Below are 19,437 nucleotides of genomic sequence, written 5' to 3' on the forward strand. Positions count from 1 at the left end.
CCTGTCTTCCTCATACAGACCAGTCCCACAGCGCCCCCTTCAGCTCCGAGAATGAGGCGCAGGGAGGTGATTCAGCCGCATGGCAGTGCAACCCTCCCCCATCTACCTCACCTTCAGGGGGGACGCCGGACCACCCTCCACCCTCCCAGCCTGCCTCTAGACCCCGGTCCAGGCCGGCCAGCCAAAGCCCCTCCCCTCCCTCCGCCCTGTCAGGAACCAAGAAGAGGAGCTCCAAACCGGCACACATGAGACGAAACATCAGGTGCTGAACCCTCACCTCAACCTCAACCATTGTCTCAGTGGAAAAGTTCAGACAGATGCTCTCTTGTTTGTCCTGTAGGGATCCGTTAGGAACTGCGGTATAAACCACAACAATTAACCTGCCATCATTTCTTCTTAAAGCTTTAGATGAACTTACTATATGAGAGAAACTGATTCCCATACTTAGAAAATGATTGTTGCTGTGACATTATTACAAAGCAAAGAAAATCAAAGTGCACTACAAGCTTCTCTCAGCCATTTTTTTTTTTTAAACTAAATTGTGCTTGGCAAGCGGTAACCAGCGAACCTTGAGATGAAAGGGATTACTACACCTTCCCCGGAGTATTTTTCTGCTGAGGTCCAGAGTAAACTAACACTCACTAAGCTTTTTCAACACTTACTGTATTACTAATAACACTCATTGTTGGCTAGATAGTAGGATTTATCATCCCTCTGCTGTATCTCGTTTTGCCCTCCTCTTCCCTCTCCTCATTATGAGATTTCACTTTCTTATGGAAGAACTAAAGCACGAGCCAGTTTACAGTATGCTCTTGCGTTTACATCGCGGCGTCTTTACAATGACAGCAAACATGTGGGACTTCAAGTATAAATAAGGAGTGGAGTAATGTAGAAGATGCTTGTCTGTTACATTACAAGCACTGATTAGTCACCTTCTCATCTAAATGTGTAGCACTAATTTGTGTGATTTCCCCAGAATTTCAACAATGGATAGTTTGTCTAATTCTTTTGCCATCAAATAATGAAATTATGCAACTGTCAAAACTGTGGCAATTTTCTTTTGCTGCAAAAACTTCTTAAGGGAGTTTAATCGTAATGATAATAATGATCCAGTGCTTGTGCCACTGTTGACACATGAACTAGAGACTACAAACACGCAATGTATCGTCCACCATCTTTGCCTTTTATTGAAGTAGACTAAATACTCAATAGGCTACATTTTATTTCTCAAATGTAAACCTTGACCATTAAGGAGCCGAAGAACTCAAAGTCAAGCTAATAGACACAGAACCTGACATGGCCCTTATGGCTTAACGCATTAGCGAACACATCCAGCATACACTTAATGACATTAGCATTCATTTGGTTGTCATGTTTCTCATTCATTAGCTAATTGCTTATTTTTTCCATCTGTTGTTTGCTGTGCATGTAGAGTTAAGTGGGTTTATTCATGTATTAAAGAGCTGATAATGCCACTGGCACCAGCTTGTCATCCTGGGGTCCAAAAGCCATTTCATCATATTCATCATCTCCATATACAACATCACATTTGTGTTGCGTTACTTCTTTCACATGAACACCTCTAATTGCGTTAGATTATGAAAGTGGTTGTTCAGATTTTCTCAAGCATGCTAAACTTTTGCACTGAGACTGAGCCAAGCAGTAAATGTGCCTTTAAACCAAAACAATTATCTAAAAGAGGCTCAAAAGCTCCTCAGAGCTGCAGAATGGGGTGATAATGGACTTATTTTTCTCTCTGTCTGTGTAGGAAGTTACTGAGGGAGCATCAGTTGGAGTCAGTGACCAAAGCCGCCCAGCAGGATGAGTTGGAGAGGAGGCGCCGTCTGGAGCAGCAGAGAAAACAGGATTTCCCCGTACCGCTGCTGCCTGAATACACAACTGGTGAGAGCACGTACCCCCCCCCCCCCAAAAATGACGGTCCCCTTTCCTTGAAATCGCCCCTCTGTCCCTCCATTTCTTCCCAGTCTCCTGCCTACTTTTGTCTTTCCCCTCCTTCCCTCTCCTCTTTCTTTCCTCTCTTGATCTGCGGCATCATTCCCATTCCTCCCTCTCTCCAGGCGACGTGACAAAGCACGTGTCGGCATCAACGGCGTCACAGCAGCAAGCGAAGTCGGTCAGACAGGAAGTGATCTGCCTGGACTCCGGCAGCACCGGCATCAGCGAGGACGACAGGAAGACAGACGTACCCTCCTCCACTACTAGAGAGCGCACACACAAAACAGGTGAGACACACAATCACACACACACACCTACTGTTAATCAAATATTAGCTAAAGCACTCTGCATTTAATCATAATTTTCTGAAAGGTGTACTTGAAATTGGATTTTGAAGATCTAAAAACAAGTACAAAAAAAAGCAAATTAGAAGGATGTTTTCCACAGGTTTTATGGCTCGAGTGTCATTAGCTTACAATGAATGAAGTGTTTTATTTTGTGTTGCTGCTTCATGTTTTAAGTGAGTCCTTGACCATGTTACTGTCAGTGCTTTATTTCCAGTGCTGTTTTTAAGATAGGTGAAAACAATGATCTCATTAAAGTTTGTTGAGGTAGCTCGTTCAAAAAATAGAAAAGGTAGAAATAATGGAAAAGTTTCCATCCTGTCCCTTGTGTTTAAAACTTTCTGGTGAATATCAGGATCAGGATGAGCTTCTGGACAAACATTATTGTGCTTGTTTAGCCCATTTTAGACAGAAGAATCCTGAATCTGAAGGTCAGGTTTATAAGGAAAGATTTATAAGGAAAATAAGGATGTGGAAAGAAAACAGCAGATCATAATAAGAGACCCTGAAGACTGTAGATTTCAAATAAAGCACAGATGGATCAGACTGTGGTTACATCGGAGTGAAATACTGAAGGTCTCTGGCCCAGATTGCCCCTTTGACCTCAGATTGTGTAAGTGGGCCAGTAGGTCAGTTCCTGAAAGCAGATAGGGACACAGCTCTGCGTCCCCATCTTTATATAACTTTCCTGACGGATGGATGATATATTAACAGTGAGATAATTCAATACCCATCATTGCAGTTGCACATTCTGAGCTAAGGCTTAAATAAGCCATAACAGCACTGTCTGAGCTTTGGTAAGATGTGTTAAGATTCAATTCAAATCAAAAAACAATTTCTTCATGGTCCAGTTTTAGAAATTTTTCAGCCCAGGCACAATTATAATCTAGTTTCTTACTGTTTTTATATTATAGATACTGTTATAGATTTTAGTTAGGGGACTGAGCTGCAAATGTGATACACAAAAGGTGAAATTTAAACTGTAAACAGATGGCATGAATGACATTAAAAATGTTCATCATTTAAAGTGGAGAATTTTCTCAGCAGCTTCAATGGAAAAATTGTTGAATTAAATCAATTTATTACAAAACTGCATTAACGATAGTAGTCCTAGCCGGGTTGCTGTCATGACTTGTAAGGAAAAGTCAGCGGTTTATTCAGAGATGAAACAGTCAAACGTCACATTTATGAAGAGAAGTGTTTGAAAGGCTCTTAATCCTGGTCTTTGAAGGTGAGCTCAGTTGTTGGCACTGTGCTTTGTCCCAGTGAGAGCTGCAGCTGATTATCAAAGATCTCAGTACTGAAGCTGTTAAAGTAGTTACTACAGTTTGAGAAATAGAGTGCAACTCTTAATTTTTCTGTCACAACAAAGTCTTTAAGTTAAACTCCCCCGGAGTGAATCTGTCTGTCACTTTTTAAGACATGTTTTATCTCTGAATGGTTTTCAGGATACAGCTGCTTTTCACCTCAGTTAACATTCATTATAGCTCCATACATTCAGACCTGTCAGCTGAAAACCGATCCATTGGTGTAATTTGACATTCACAGCTCCGGTAGTTTGTCGGTGTGCAGTGGAAACCTCACATCTCTAAAGCATCAGTCTCTCTGAGATTAAGCAAAGCAGCCTTAATAGCCTTATGACAGCCATGCGTTTATTAAATTACACACTCTGTTTCAAATTGCTTTCTGGGCCCAGGGGTCTGGAAAGTTGGCGCATTAAAAGGCCACATCATCTTGAATTTCCAGGAAAAAAATAGGAGGATTTAAAAACAACCCAAATTTGTTTTTACTCAAAAGCCACAACACGGTAGATATCTGAGCCGACATTCATCTGAATTCTTCTCAGAACCGTAGACACAAGGAACGCAGGAACAACGCAGCGATCACATGTTCAATTAGCATAGAATTCTGTCAAGGGTGAACAGACTGCCTTTTTAGAAACAACCCAATTAATGAAAATCTCCCTGCAATTTAAACAACTGCAGTCAAAAATCCCCTCAGTTCCTGTGTGTGTGTGTGTGTGTGTGTGTGTGTGTGTGTGTGTGTGTGTGTGTGTGTGTGTGTGTGTGTGTGTGTGTGTGTGTGTGTGTGTGTGTGTGTGTGTGTGTGTGTGTGTGTGTGTGTGTGTGTGTGTGTGTGTGTGTAAAAGTGGAGGGACATTTTGTAGATTAGCTCCCATGTGCATCAGAATATTTAAAACCTCCACAGGGTACATCATGTACCGTTCCCTTATTGCCCGAGTGCACACACACACAGGATCCAAGGATAAACACACACTTCAACACACACTCAGTTGGGGATAAACACGCGTATGTTCTGCACTGAAAGAGAAGACCGAGTCAAACTGCAGGCACACACACCTGTAACACACACACAGACACACACAAATGAGGGAGAGAGAAGGTGGTAGGCCGACGGGACGAACAAATAGAGGCAGACGATATGAAGATTGATATGTAGATTTGGGCGATAAGAAAGACAAAAGCGAAGGAGAGAACAAAACGAATGGAGGGATGAGAGGGGAGGAAGAGAGATGAAAGGGAGAGAGTGTCTGTGGGGCAGATCAGAGCGGGGCTGTAGAGCAATAAAGCTGGCTAATCCTAGTTATGAGCCAGAACACACACATAACAAACACACACACACACACACACTCACAGTGGCACAGTGACATTTCTAGTTGGGGTTGTGTAACCAGTCTCCCCCTCCACTCTAATCCTACTTGTATAACCAGCCATTCACTGCAGTTATATAAGCTCTCTCCCTCTCTCTCCCTCTCTCTTTTTCTCACATACTAACATACTGACACACACACACACCCCCCCCCTTCCTGTCGTGCCCTCACAGACTGCCAGCTTGTGTAACTTGCACCACTTGATGCCATTGACATTGAAGGCCTTTTTATCAGATATGGATTTGTGTCTTTCTGCTCACACACACACACTCACACACGCATTTGTGACGTCCATGTTTGATGTAACATTACACAAGTTGTGCTAATGACAGAGCCTCCGTCCACCACATTACTTGTGATAAATCTATCAAGGCCAATAAAAATGTTGCAGTAACTGTTTCCCTGGGTAAAAGTGCAACCCAGCTGCTGTTCACTGGCTTCCTTGTTCACTTTTTGTTATCCACTGATAAGATTTACAAGATTCTTCATCTCTTTTGAAAACAACTGACTGAGATAAAAATGTCCTCGCAGATGTGATCGATCTGAGCTCAAGCGAGGACGACGCCATCATCCACGTCAGCAGCGAGTCCACCAACGAGGAAGAAGAGAGCGAGTCGAGCGGGGTGCACGCCAACGACACCCTCAACCAACCAGACGCCCAGGGCCGGGTGCTGGTCAACGTGAACCATCCAGCTGCAGAGGAGGACATTTTCCTGTCGTCTCAGCTGGCGCGGGCAGTCAAACCTCACCAGGTAATTCTTACTGCTGCACTCAAAGCCAACAAGTTTGGTCCATCTGTCTGCTGTTCCTGCACCGTTAAAGGTGCATACAAGGAAAAAAATCAGAATCTTATCAAAGCACGAAAATAATTGAGAGGTTAAATCAAAAAATAAATAAATATTCCCCCCCGTCCCTCCGCTCTCCATCACTTCCTCAGATCGGCGGAATTCGCTTCCTGTACGACAACCTGGTGGAGTCAGTGGAGCGATTCGGCAGCAGCAGCGGATTCGGCTGCATCCTCGCTCACAGCATGGGCCTGGGCAAAACGCTGCAGGTCATCTCCTTCATCGACGTCCTGTTCAGAAACACCAAGGCCCACACTGTGCTCGCCATCGTACCTGTAAGCAGCAGATTTAATGTTGAACTACACAGAAATGTGAGGGATTGAATCAGTAATATGTAAACACACGTGACCTTTTCTCTGCAAAGTGAATCAAATGAATGATGTATCAAGAATGCAATCAAAAATGTGAATGAATGTACAAAAGTGCTTGGACACAACAGGTTTTCCATCTTGCCTACAATCTTCAGCAAAAGAGAAAAGCAACTGATTTCATATTGTGAAGCTGTAAGGAGCACATTTTGGACATTTGTACTTCTAAAATGAGTGGTCTAAGTGGGAACTATCAAGTATTCTGTCAGGCAGCTGGGCTGTGGATCATTTCAGAAGGAGATTAGACATGAACACAAAGAACATGTGAACTTGAAGATGATGATGATGACTGAAGATTGACTCTTAATTTCGTCCCAGGTGAACACGCTGCAGAACTGGTTGTCCGAGTTCAACATGTGGGTCCCCCCGCCAGAGGCATTACCTCCAGACATCGACCCGAGACTGGTGACGCCACGTGCCTTCAAGGTTCACATCCTCAACGACGAACACAAGTGAGAGACAGTAACACAAGCCTGAATCCTCTCACCCAACCGCTTGCTTTGTTTATATTAAAATAAAAACACCTTGAGAGAAACGTGCATTACAATATTGTTCATAACAGTAGATAAATAGGAAAGTAAGATTTTTATATCCTGCAGGACATAAAATGTGTGTGTGCGTCTTCCTCAGACACACACACATGCAGCAGATTCATTGATGAGTTTAAAAGCCACCTCATTTGATTGGATGCAGTTCTGTTGATCCAACACTGGGAAGAGACTGTCCATCTTTTTAAAAAAAAAAAAAGGCAGCGCCGACCTTTCAGTTGATCCCCATCTGGCTCGTCCTCTCTTCCATCCCTCCTTCATCCCCTGTCTCAACAGCTGTTTCTGCTGAAAAGATTGCACAAGTGTGTGTGTCTGTGTGTGTGTGTTGGGTCGGGGGGGATTTGAAAGGAAGGACGTAATGCTGCATGAGTGTGCAGTTCCATGATATGGCCATGACACAGTAACCTCATTCTGTTTCAGTTAAAAAATATCTAATCAGCGTTAACACTTACAAATTAATAAAATTAACAAGCATTTGTTCCTACTGTTTAAGCACCACTCTGAAGTGATTACTCATTTTGTAATTACTTGGTAATTTATTATAATTAAAATGATTGGTTACAATGCCATTAATTCTAGTTTACTCTCTTTTATACTCAATAACCTGCTGAGCTGTTATTACATTTTCTTCTTCATCTCCTTCTCTTTTCTTCTCTCATTGCTTTGCTGTAATTCAGATATTTTCTATTTTTCCACTTAGAGATGCCAAATTCACCAAGTCACAATGCCTTTGTAAGAGAGAAGTTAAGTAACTGTGGCCTAAGTTTTGAGTAAAGTCGTAACTTAACCTCTTTTTATGTTTCCCAGGAACACGACGAGCAGGGCCAAGGTGGTGGAGGACTGGGCGCGGGATGGAGGGGTGCTGCTGATGGGTTACGAGATGTACCGCCTCCTGTCGCTGAAGAAGAGCTTTGTGGCAGGGAGGAAGAAGAAGAGCAAGAAAACAACTGGACCTGTCGTCATCGACCTGGATGAAGAGGACAGGCAGCAGGAGCTGCTCAAAGGTGGGAGAGATAAAATGGGAGAGGCGGGAGAAACAAAATAAGAGGTCGAGGGTGGAGGGAAGGTATAGGGAAGGATGAACAGAGGGGACAAGGAGGAGGAGGAAAAAGGAGCAAAAATGTTGCTATATGTGACTTTTTAAAGCACTAATGTAGAAAATCACATATTTTTTTGCCCGTCATCCTCCAGGTATCGAGAGAGCTCTGGCCAGGCCTGGTCCAGACGTGGTGATCTGTGACGAAGGCCATCGCATCAAGAACTGCCACGCCAGCACGTCTCAGGCGCTGAAGAACATCCGAACCCGGCGCCGTGTCGTCCTGACCGGCTATCCGCTCCAGAACAACCTGATTGAGTACTGGTGCATGGTCGACTTTGTGCGACCCGACTTCCTAGGTATGGGACAAGATCAGGGAACGGGTGTCACAATCCCTCGCTGACATTAGCATGCAGCTGGTGTTTTTAAAGACAGGTGATGTTTGGCTGTTTCTCTGTTAAACTTCTAACTACAGCCTTTACGTCCTGTACGTATTTCAGGTACGCGGCAGGAGTTCAGTAACATGTTTGAGCGTCCCATTCTGAATGGGCAGTGTTTGGACAGCACGCCTCACGACATCCAGCTAATGAGGTACAGGAGCCACGTCCTGCACAGCCTTCTGGAGGGCTTCGTGCAGAGGTGAGACAACAGCTTTTATAAACCCACAACTACTGCAAACGAAACAGAACTTGAACTCCCTTAGAGAGGGAGAGCACAAACGTTCTGGTTTCGACCTTTTTTCTTTTCTTCATGTTTAATAAGACTTGACAAGTACTGACCGCAACTCGTCTTCATTCCAGGCGAGGCCACGACGTCCTGATGGACCAGCTGCCCACCAAAGAGGAACATGTGATCCTGGTGCGTCTGTCTCCCCTGCAGAGGGCACTCTACACAGAGTTCATGAGCCGCTTCAGAGAGGCGGGAAACACCGGCTGGCTCAGCCTCAACCCACTGAAGGCTTTCTGCGTCTGCTGCAAGGTGCGGAGTTGCACACTAAAGGGCCTCTTTTTCACATATATCCATCTATTTTATCTGCAATTAGAGGATAAGCATGATTCTACAAATGTCCTCTTACTCTGTATGAGGTCCTGCTGTCATTGCAGCACTGTTACAGCTATTATCCAAGTCAACATGTTTCTGGACCATGTTAAGTTCCTGTATATTTTAACAAACTTGGCAAATCCAGTGATAGTGTTTTCATACTGCTGATCTCCTGTTATTCTTCAGATTTGGAACCATCCAGACGTGCTGTACGAGGCCTTGCAGAAGGAAAACCTGGCAAGCGACCAGGACTTGGACCTTGATGACATCACTTCAACAGGCCCCACCCGTTGCCCAACGGCACCTAATCAGAAGTCCAAGCCCCTGGAGAATCCTAACCCCATTGGTGGACTGAGTCTCAACCAGCTTCAGGAGAAAGCCAATCAGGTCATCACTTATGAATGGGTACGTTGATCAAGTTGCAATATAAACTAATTTAGTTAAGTTACTGAGCTGCAGGTTTTTGCAAATGTAATTCTGATGTCAGTTCAGTGCGGCCACACGCAGTGTAACGAATGAGTTTGAACTATCCATTAATTCAAACAAAGCTGGTCTCACCAACTTATAGTATGTAGATTTTTATCATTTGTCTTTTCTCGACTTTCAGGGCCACACAGAGCCCCTAATTTCAGTTATGGTGTTCTTCCTTAAGACATAGTGATTTAACTAATGCACACTTTTCTTTTGTATAAGAACATTTTTAAGTTAAGTTCCACGATGTATGTTGTACTGAAGAGTGTGAGGTTACGCATTTAAATAAAGTTAACAGCTTTATCTCTGCTTGTAAGGTTTGCAAACCAGCAATGTAACCTCACTTCTTTTCAATCAAAATGGTCTAAATTGCTTGAAGAAGGACATCATCTAATCTGTGACTGTAAAGGTAAAGGGGAGCACAGTAAATACTAACAGTCCGTCTCTCCACACGGCCAGGCAAAGGACATCATGTGTGACTACAAGCCCGGCATCCTCGAGAACTCTGCAAAAATGGCGCTGCTGTTCCAACTGATTGAGGAGAGCGTCAGGAAGGGCGACAAACTCCTCGTCTTCAGGTATAACATCAGAGACACAAGCACTTCAGCTGGATACTACAGACTATTTTCTTGTCGGTTAACATCAGTTATTGTCACACTTACTTGATAAATCAGAAACAACATGTAGCTAAGTATATTACTTTGCATTACATTTACATTACGAAAGCTTTTTTGGCTTGTGATCCTAATTTTGCCCTTTGCCTCCTGCAGTCAGAGTTTGTCCACTCTGACAGTGATCGAGGACTTCCTGGCCAAGAGACCAGTGCCTCCTTCGCCCAACACGTCCACCAGAGACAAACCCAACCAGCACTGGGTCCGCAACCTCAACTACTACAGTAAGCAATCACTACTTATGGTTTAAACATGCTTTTTCCTCATTCTGTGTTTCAGAAAATATGCAGAATATCCAAAAGTCCAGAAACCTGCAATTATGGTCACTGAATATGTGTCAAGGAAGCTTGAGCAGGAGGAAAAGTTATTTCAAGCGAAGTGAGAAGTGACATTTACGGTGCATAAACAGTTTTTTGTGTCCACCATGCTTAACCCATGGTTCACATTGATAAATCTAAAGGTTTTTTTTCTTTCTGGTTTCCTTTCCCATTGACTCACAATGAGTGCTGCCATCTGCTGGTTGGTTTATGGTTCTCAGGCACAGACAGGAGTTCACAGCTTTTGTAGAGTTGGTGTTTCAGGAATTTTCCTTTAAAATATGAGCTGCATCCATTACATTAGTCACGTCAGCCATTAAATCTTAGGGATGAAGTCCCTAGATGAAGTTAAAAGATGGGCCACCTTGTCAATCAAGTCAAAATCCTTTGAGTTTAACTATGTCCATGGTCATCTTATTTTGCACAAATGCAATATCTTTATCTTTATTTTTGTCCTCCACATTTGTTGTTTTATTTTACCTTTAGCTCACATATAATAGCAGGTGGAGAATCAAACACACAGGGTTAAAGTTGCATTATTTACTGAAGTCAGGATGGTTTCAAGAATAAATAACACTATCCTCGAGTTTGTACATACTGATAAGTTAGCAAGTGAATAATTGAAAGGGGAGAAAAGCTGTAAGCTGAGAGAAAAGGGAAGTACTTAGAATTTGCAAACTGAGTGAAAACCCTGTTTTTGACCTGTCATTGGTTGTGTGTTATGCTGAAGGACTGGATGGAAGTACAACGGCCTCAGAGAGAGAGAGGCTGATAAACCAGTTCAACGATCCATCCAACACATCAGCATGGGTCTTCCTGCTGTCAACCAGGTAACACACACAGAGACACAACAACAGTTATGTTGATGGAAGAAAATAGATGTGAAATATTTACTTCAATACTTTAATTGTACCGATAACAAACATAACCCGGTTGCTGACCTCTCTGGGTCTCAGGGCTGGCTGTCTTGGGGTAAACCTGATCGGGGCGAACCGTGTGGTGGTGTTCGACGCCTCCTGGAACCCGTGCCATGACGCCCAGGCAGTGTGCCGCGTTTACCGCTACGGTCAGAGGAAGCCGTGTCACATCTACCGGCTGGTGTGCGACTTCACACTGGAGAGGAAGATCTACGACCGCCAGATCTCCAAACAGGGAATGTCAAGTGAGTTCCGAAAACGCATTCATCAGTTATGTTTGAATATCCCACAAGGAGGGAATTACTCTAATGCATAGGTTTGGTCGAGCTCATGGAATTGTGTAAAGTAGTTTTGTTCCTTTGTTCCATGTAGATTTCTTAAATATACAAATATTGCGCACTCTGTATTTCCTCTCATGAATATACTGAACAGTGAACACCACTCCGTCAGCTGAACACTTCTGTCGCACATCTGTCAGTAATCATACGTAGTGAAATTCCCTGTCCGGGCTCCCTCTGCGTGAACCTCCAGCAGTCAGACCTCCCAAAACTAAATAATCAGCTTTGTGTTGAGACCAGAGTTCTTCAGCCAAGAGGCTCTTGTCTGACAGAGTAAACTGTCTCAAGTGTTTGCTGTAAGCTTTGACTGGCGAGACAGACATATGGAGGCCGCTTATGCTTCGGAGAGCTGTTGGAAAAATCTGGCTTTTTAGTCAACAGTTGTTTTTTTTTTTGTTTTTTTTCCAATAAGTCATTTTCTTCCTCTTTCCCTCTCCTCTGTCGGCTTTTCTGCTTCCGTCCCTTAGACCGGGTCGTGGACGACCTGAACCCCGTGCTGACCTTCACCAGGAGAGAAGTGGAATCTCTTCTTCACTTCGTAGAGGAGGAGCCGGACCCCTCTCACGTCCAGCTGAATCCTCAGGACAGCATGGAGGGTGTCCTCAGCCAGGTGCTGCACCTCTATCCTCACCTGATTACTAAGGTAGATGAATGGAGGTGACTGAGGAAAAAACACTGTCCCCCCCAAGGGTGTTTTTAAAGTTGCGCATGTTTTGTTGGCTTTGCTGTTACATTTTTTTGCATTGTTTATTGTGGAATTGTGAGGCTTAATATTTGCTAGAGACGTTTAATTTTAAGTAGGCTGTACAAGAGATGATTGACAGTTCTCTGCTAATTCAGTAAGTCACTGGCTGTTATGGTGGCTGCTTGAATGAAATTGACAAACCTCTCCTTAATTATCCCTTTAAATCTGTTTGCGGAATAAATTTGAGGTGAGAGCCAAGCAGCTACAATTACTCTTTGCTTCATGTTAATAACACTCATGACGTCTGGGAGTTTGAGAGGTGGTGAGTCGCCTCATAATTAAACCTGCTGGAGATTCTCAGTGGATGCTTTCCTGATCAAACTCTCACAGCACAAAAGGAGCTCACAGGGTTTTAAGCTGGTTTGTGAAGCAAGCAGCAAATTCACTTCTATCAATCAATCAATCTTTATTTATATAGCGCCAGTTCATTACAAGTGTTACCTCAAGATGTTTCCATAAAGAGCAGGTCTAGACCAAACTTTTTAATGAAGAGAGACCCAACGATTTAAGAATCCCCACATGAGCAAGCATCAGGTATTAGGCAACAGTGGCAGGAAAACCTCCCCTTTAATGGGGAGAAGCATTTTATGACCATATCATTTTATGAGCTAGTGAGATTATGAATTATCACTTGTATTCACTGAGATGTTCTAAGTTACTTAATCAAGTGAAAGCTTTCACACTGGCACTGTGCTTTTCTGCTTCTCTGAAAATGGTGAAAAAATTAATCTGGCATAATTTGTCATCCACACTTTTCCCCCTTCCAGCAACCATTCCCCCATGAGTCCCTGCTGATAGACTGCAGGGAGATGAAGCTGAGCAACACTGAGAAGAAAGCGGCAAAAAAAGGTTATGAAGACGAGAAGAGGGCGTCTGTGCCGTACACTCGCCCTTCCTACGCTCACTACTACCCTGCCAGTGACCAGAGCCTCACCAACATCCCCGCCTTCAGTCAGAGAAACTGGTCAGTGGCTCACAGCAACAATGACTGCTAACATAGAAATTAACAAACTAATTGAAAAAAAAAGTTTTTGAAAGTTTAGTTTAATTCAAACGGTTCTTGAGTAGCTGTTACAAGGTTGTGTTAAAAGATTTAGCTTCTAGTTAAGGATAACTTCAGTTTCAGGGAGCGTGAAGCTTCTGCCATGAACTCATAAGAAATAAACTTTGTGCTCAGGCGTCCACCACCTCGTACTGAAGAGAAGCCAGTGGCCAATGTCCGGCCAGTCCAGTCAACTCCAGTTCCCATGATGCCCCGACAGGCGTCTGCAGGATCTGCCCCGGACGACACTTCATCAGGATCCAGCCTCGGAGGTTTCCCTGTTAACTGCCTGCAAAAAGCCGGGGTGTTTGTGCAGAGAATCGTCACCACTACTGGTAGGCAGACTGTACATCTTACCTTCTGTTTTTATTTGACCAGTTTTTTAGTTTCTTTCTCCATTCCCACACTATTTTTAGTTCATTTTCATTCTGTTAATCCTGTTTTCCCTTCAAATATTTACTTGTGATGATATATTGGCTGAAGAGTAATGATGAATTTGTCTTTCTTGGTCTGTATCAGACATTGTGATCCCAGGCACCAACAGTTCAACAGATGTCCAGGCCAGGATCACTGCTGGAGAGAGCATCCACGTCATCAGAGGCACCAAAGGTACAAAACCTCTTCAGTGTACTTTTGAAAAGTTCTGTGCATGTTGGGGTTAAGCCGTGATAATCAATTAATCGTTGAAACATTTGCTTGTTCCAGAGCCTCAAATATGAGAATTAGTATTTTGTCATTTTTAAATGAATATCTTTGGGTTCAAGGCTTTTGGTCAGACAAAACAGTTCATAGATTAATAGAGATAACAGTAGACATATTAGTAATGAAGATAATCATCTGTAGAAGCCCTATAAACAATCACAGTGCTCCTGAAAACCATCTAAGCTTCGCCTAATGGAGCAGGTTAGAGTAAACTTTCTGTGTGCTGATCATCTCTTTCTCTACCACCTGTGTGTTTTAGGGACGTACATCAGGACGTCTGATGGTCGAATCTTTGCCATCAGAGCAGCTAATAAGCCCAAGACTGCAGAGGAGAGTACAACAGCTCCACCCAAAGGTAGGACAAGTTAGTACAGTATTGAACTCCGCTTTAAGGAGCCTTAGTCAGACATGCAGAGATGTGAAAATAGAGCGCAGTATGATGCGATTGAAGCAAACGCAGTCCATGTAAAGGGTTGAGTTCTTTTCCAAAAGCTCATGTCTAACCCTTTATTTCCTTTTCCCAGACTTCCAGGCTCCACCAGAGGAAGCGTCAACCAACGGCAGTAATGGCTGCCCGTCACTTGACAGGAAGCAGCAGACACCCTCCAAGCCTTTGCCCCGCCCTATTTCACCCGACAGCCCAGAGATCATCAGTGAGTTGCAGCGCTACACGAGCGGCTCAGGAGTCAGCGCCACCGCCAGCTCCAGAGCTCAGCCAGAGAGCAACACGAACAACCTGCCTGTCACCAAACCGGTCCAGACCAATGGCAGCAGTGGGAGCAGCTATACTAGTGGAAACATGAGCCACCATGATGCCTCCGTGACTAATGTAATCCAACCCAACATGGACGCCACCGCTGCCCAAGACCTGAGAACAGGCTCCAAGCGCAAAGCCTCCACCCCATCCCTGGACGAGCGGCCCAGTAAGCAGCCCTCTGCAGGCAAACACTCCTCAGCCCCAATGGCCTCACAAGGCTTCCCCTTCACCGGGGGCTACGGCCTCCCTCCTCTGGGCCTCAACCCCGCCATGCTGGGTGGGTCAATGGGCCACCCACTCTTCATGGGGACTGGCTCGCCTTACTTTCAGCCTCCCCACACTCAACTAGGGGACCCCAGTTACATGTACCCAGATCTGTTTGGCTTCGGCGGAGGCAGCGCAGTCCCCACCTCCTCCTCTTCCTCCTTGCTGACTACAACCACTGCTACTGCCGTCTCATCTTCCTCATCATCTTCTGCATCAGTCAAAGCCGCCAGTTCAGTTCCAGGAGCCCTGCCACCATTCATGCTGAGCCCCAGCATGGCGGGCATGGCTGGGATGCTCCCTCCAGGCTTCCCTCTGTCTTACAGTCAGTCTCTGGCTAGCCTCTACACAGGGTCCATGCTTCCGGGCGGGCTGCCGGGTCCAGCTGCCACTCCTGGTCCAGCCGGAGCCAGCTTCCTCTCCCAGTACCCTCCCACCGCCGCCTCCAGCTCCTCGTCATCTTCTCCCTCCTCCTTCTCCCCCTCAGCACGATCTGAGGGCCACCGGGGCCCGGTGCTGGTGAACGGCGGGAATGTCAGCAGCGCCAGCAGCTCGGATGATGACGATGACGTAATCGAGGTGAGGGGACATTGACAGATGAAGGATGTGGCTGTTTGAATCAATAATAATCAAAATAGGACGACGTCCTATTTGCCGGGATGCAGGCTTTGAAGGGCCAAGGTCGTGAGGGTGATGGACAAAAAAATAAGTGACGACAACTGAGCCCCTGCTGAAGTGTTTCCTCTGTCTGTCTCTGCCGCCTTGGAGAAACAGCCCGAATGGGGACTGAACACAGAGTGGACACAGAGCGACAAATCTTTATGCTGAAAACCAGAAGATGGAGAATGAAAATCAGAGGACTTTGGGCTTCCAAGTTTTTGTCCAATACTGGCATTGAAATACTAATCACTGGACTTAGTACTGCTGAGTGTGGGCCTGCAGTGACCACAAACGGCCACGAGTTGTACTGTTGACTTAAGAGATTCTAGCTCTGCAGCTTTGCTAAATGTCAAGACTCTTTTGCTTTTTTTCAGCTAATTAAAAGGATGACGGTAGGGTGGAGTTGCTTATATTAAAATAAAAGTGTGATAAATGAGTTAGCTGGTAGTAACGTTTGTTAGATATCAGTAACTGATGAGTTGTTTGTCATTTGTCAAATATTGCTACTGAATTCGTCTAAAATAGTAAAAGAAAAGGTAAAAGATCACACAGAACTACGAGGAAGCATTTTTGATTCTACTCAATGATTCACTGCCAGGACAGGGGTATTGTATGTTTTTGCTCTTGGAGAAAAAGAAACAGGATCATCTTGAATTATTGAAGAAGCGGTTGAGGCTCGATGAGATTAAAGACAATTACTGCTCTCTCAAGAATGTATGCTTAATCAAATGCCTTTAAACCAGGCCTTTTTGAAAAGACAATTTAGGCATCAGATGTGGGAAGATCTGATTTTTCTTTTCTTTTTTTTTTTCTTTTTTTTTTTTGTGTGTGTGTATTTTATATTTATGTAATCTCTTTTACTTTTTAAAGAAAATCATTGCCTAAAAACAGCCAGGTGAAAATGAGAAAAAACTGTGTTCTTGTGAGGTGTCCTCCTTGTAGCGGAGAAACAACCAACAGAAAATGCCTTTTTGCCTCCATCTTTCTGAATGTTAACTGTGAGAGAGGAGCGTTAAAGAGAGACAGGCGGTCACTACGGCTCTCTGAATCTCACCCACAGTCTTACTGTAGCCTAGAGAAAAACGATGCAAAACACTCACTCAAGCCTATATATGTATTCGTACAGACCCCAGAGGAATTAAGCTCGCAACCCCGAGTTCTGGTTACGCTTGTGTCGTTACTGTGTTCGTATCTGTGTGTTGTGTTTTAAAGGGTTACAAAAGGAATTGTTGAAAAAAAATATATATATATAGAAACTTGTGTTACTCGGTTTGGTAACTCGTTCCTGACGACGACACAGATTCCACCTCTGCTCTGCTGTGTTTATTTTTCTTTCTCTGTCTCATCTCATTTTGTGAACAGAGGTCATTGTGAAACCAAACTGTTTTTGGAGAGACGGTGTAGCTTTGCCAAAAAAAAAAAAACCCGAGAATGCACAAGCACATCAGAAACCTCCAGCGAAGAGGATTGTGTCCTAAGAGACCAAATAATGTTGTCAACGATTTAGAGCAGAAATGAAATCCGCCACAGCAGCACACTTATTCTTCAGCATCCTCACGGGCCACAGTCCAGAAATACATATCCATCTGTCTGTGTGACCCTGCAGGTTCCACTCTACACTGTACTGCACTGTAATAGAGACACAGATCTGTATACGTCTATGACTGGTTCAAAGCTTCGTCACGTGACCAAGGTTCCTTTAGATTACCCATAAACCATCATTCTGCTGTCTCAGTTGATCCCGTCTGATCACACGAACTGATGGTCGGCTCTGTCCTCGAGTGGGGAATCTTCTCCTCCAAAATGGCTGCAGTGAGAGCTTTAAAAACCACCAGATGTTTAGTCGAAAAATGAAGCTCTTAACATCATCAAGTAAAGACTAGGCATTTCCTGTTCTCTCTCTTCCATGTATCTGTTCTTCATACTGAAATTGTTAGTTTACACATGTTTCATTTTTGTTCTCTACTTTTTACAATGTTTGAATTCACCAAATTAATTTATTTATGACTGTGCATATTTATTCATTTGTATTTTTATTTTTGTACAATTTATTTCTTTTTTCCTTTTGTTGCTTTTGTCTTGTTTGCAAGTTATTATCATTACTATTACTATTGGTGTTACCACAGATGGAAAACACTTCTGCCAGTGTGACCCAGCACATGTGAACTTGGACCAACCAGTTAGCGCTTTACTGTGCACGTTATTAGTCGGTATAGCATCTTTAAGAAAGATCGAGTAAATATCATATCCCATTTATGGAAACTCTGGTCAGTTCCTGATCATGAGAAACCCCCTAAAAAAAGGACTTCAGGGATATAATGATATTAACTGTGATACTGAGCTGTTCTAAATCCCCTTTCTTGTCCATATGAGCTCAGATTTGTATCCAGATCGTGAACACGCAGGATATTCTCATGACTGAATCTACGTATCTGAATCATAAGTAATAACTTCATTCACAAGTAATGGGTCAGAAACTGAGGCAGTTCAACCACACATCCGCAGAAAAAGAAAATAATGATATCAAGTGCTTCTCTTTTCTTTTCCTATTTTTTTGGTTGCTCATTACCATATCATCACAAATGTCCATCTGTGTCATCCCTGTGACAGCAAACAAGCGAGTTTCCTCAGCGTTGAACTGTTAGGTTGTCAGTTTGGCGCTTGCTCCGCTGACTCGACCGCTCTTTTATTTCACAGCTTTCTACTTGAATTTACATATTTATTTATACTAATCGATTCGGTGGGACAAGCCGAGGCGACTGTCTGAATTCCATTTTAGCTGAGGAGAGGATTAAAGCTGCTGTCTTGGCTCTGAGGATTGGCTCTAGTCGAAGCCTGTTGTGTAGTTTATCGATGGATGATGTGTATGACCTTGGATTATTTTTAGATCCTTGTTTTGTTTTTGTTTTTTTGAAGTTTGTAAATAAAAAGAAACATGTTCTAAATAATATTTTTCCTAATTTCTTCAACTTAGTATAGTAGTAGCGGATGTAGTGCCTACCCTACCTGTCTCTCCCTCACACAGGCACCCCAGCACATCTAAAGCTGATAATATTCACAACCTTACAAAATATAAATAATTGCATATGTATGCAATTTTAACTTAATATACAGAAAATTATGTCCGTCTGAAAGTGACAAAATTTTACATGCCTATTGTTAATTAGTACAGGCGACAGTAATTTGGTTAAACTCCGTTAAAAAGAGAAACTTTACCCAAAAGCCCTAAAATACAAACAGAAAACAGCAACTGTACCGTTTATCAGATGTACTTCACCAGTTCACGGCCCATTTTAGTGTTAGTGGTGTTTGTTTCTCTCACTCAAATTTAAAAATTCAGAATCTGGAATCGGATTCAAACAATACTTTATTCTGTTCAGCAGATGATAATACATGCAGATGTTTTACATGAAAGCCCAGTATTTGGTATATTTAATACCCAATATTAATTTGTTTTCAGAAAAAGATATCTATGGACACTAAATGACAAAAATGCGATGCAGGCTAATTCGCTGTTTGAAACCCATGATGCCTACTCCTACGATGTGATGGAGAAAAAGTTGAATATGTGTCACTTTTTAAGAAAAAGCTGGTAATCTCAGAATTTACAAAATGAATCACCAACATTTTCGAGAGAAATTTCTTTTCTTCAAATGAATACACGATTCACAGCAGGAACTGGGCTAACTGAAAATAGCTGAGATGATTTTAGTTGTTGTCTTCTGTTGATTTATTTGCACTCGT

At 43.3% G+C, this 19,437-nt stretch overlaps 1 protein-coding gene across 2 annotated transcripts in view; it reads left to right on the plus strand.

Moving 5' to 3' along the window:
• The window catches only part of LOC139209499 (helicase ARIP4-like), a 36,138-nt gene extending 17,497 nt beyond the window's left edge, over positions 1 to 18,641 (plus strand). For both annotated transcript variants that reach the window (XM_070839232.1, XM_070839231.1), the window contains exons 2-22: positions 19 to 262; positions 1,769 to 1,902; positions 2,079 to 2,243; positions 5,503 to 5,723; positions 5,909 to 6,091; positions 6,503 to 6,636; positions 7,540 to 7,736; positions 7,924 to 8,127; positions 8,269 to 8,407; positions 8,569 to 8,746; positions 8,996 to 9,214; positions 9,740 to 9,858; positions 10,051 to 10,175; positions 10,999 to 11,098; positions 11,225 to 11,430; positions 11,991 to 12,166; positions 13,036 to 13,232; positions 13,446 to 13,645; positions 13,830 to 13,919; positions 14,272 to 14,367; positions 14,537 to 18,641. In XM_070839232.1, the coding sequence (XP_070695333.1) occupies positions 19 to 262; positions 1,769 to 1,902; positions 2,079 to 2,243; positions 5,503 to 5,723; positions 5,909 to 6,091; positions 6,503 to 6,636; positions 7,540 to 7,736; positions 7,924 to 8,127; positions 8,269 to 8,407; positions 8,569 to 8,746; positions 8,996 to 9,214; positions 9,740 to 9,858; positions 10,051 to 10,175; positions 10,999 to 11,098; positions 11,225 to 11,430; positions 11,991 to 12,166; positions 13,036 to 13,232; positions 13,446 to 13,645; positions 13,830 to 13,919; positions 14,272 to 14,367; positions 14,537 to 15,627 (4,418 nt within the window). In that variant the 3' untranslated portion in view covers positions 15,628 to 18,641. The remainder of the gene's footprint in view (positions 1 to 18; positions 263 to 1,768; positions 1,903 to 2,078; positions 2,244 to 5,502; positions 5,724 to 5,908; positions 6,092 to 6,502; positions 6,637 to 7,539; positions 7,737 to 7,923; positions 8,128 to 8,268; positions 8,408 to 8,568; positions 8,747 to 8,995; positions 9,215 to 9,739; positions 9,859 to 10,050; positions 10,176 to 10,998; positions 11,099 to 11,224; positions 11,431 to 11,990; positions 12,167 to 13,035; positions 13,233 to 13,445; positions 13,646 to 13,829; positions 13,920 to 14,271; positions 14,368 to 14,536) is intronic.
• Positions 18,642 to 19,437: the final 796 nt, after the last annotated feature.

The sequence above is a fragment of the Pempheris klunzingeri genome, chromosome 11 (assembly GCF_042242105.1).
Source record: "Pempheris klunzingeri isolate RE-2024b chromosome 11, fPemKlu1.hap1, whole genome shotgun sequence".
Lineage (NCBI taxonomy): Eukaryota > Metazoa > Chordata > Actinopteri > Acropomatiformes > Pempheridae > Pempheris > Pempheris klunzingeri.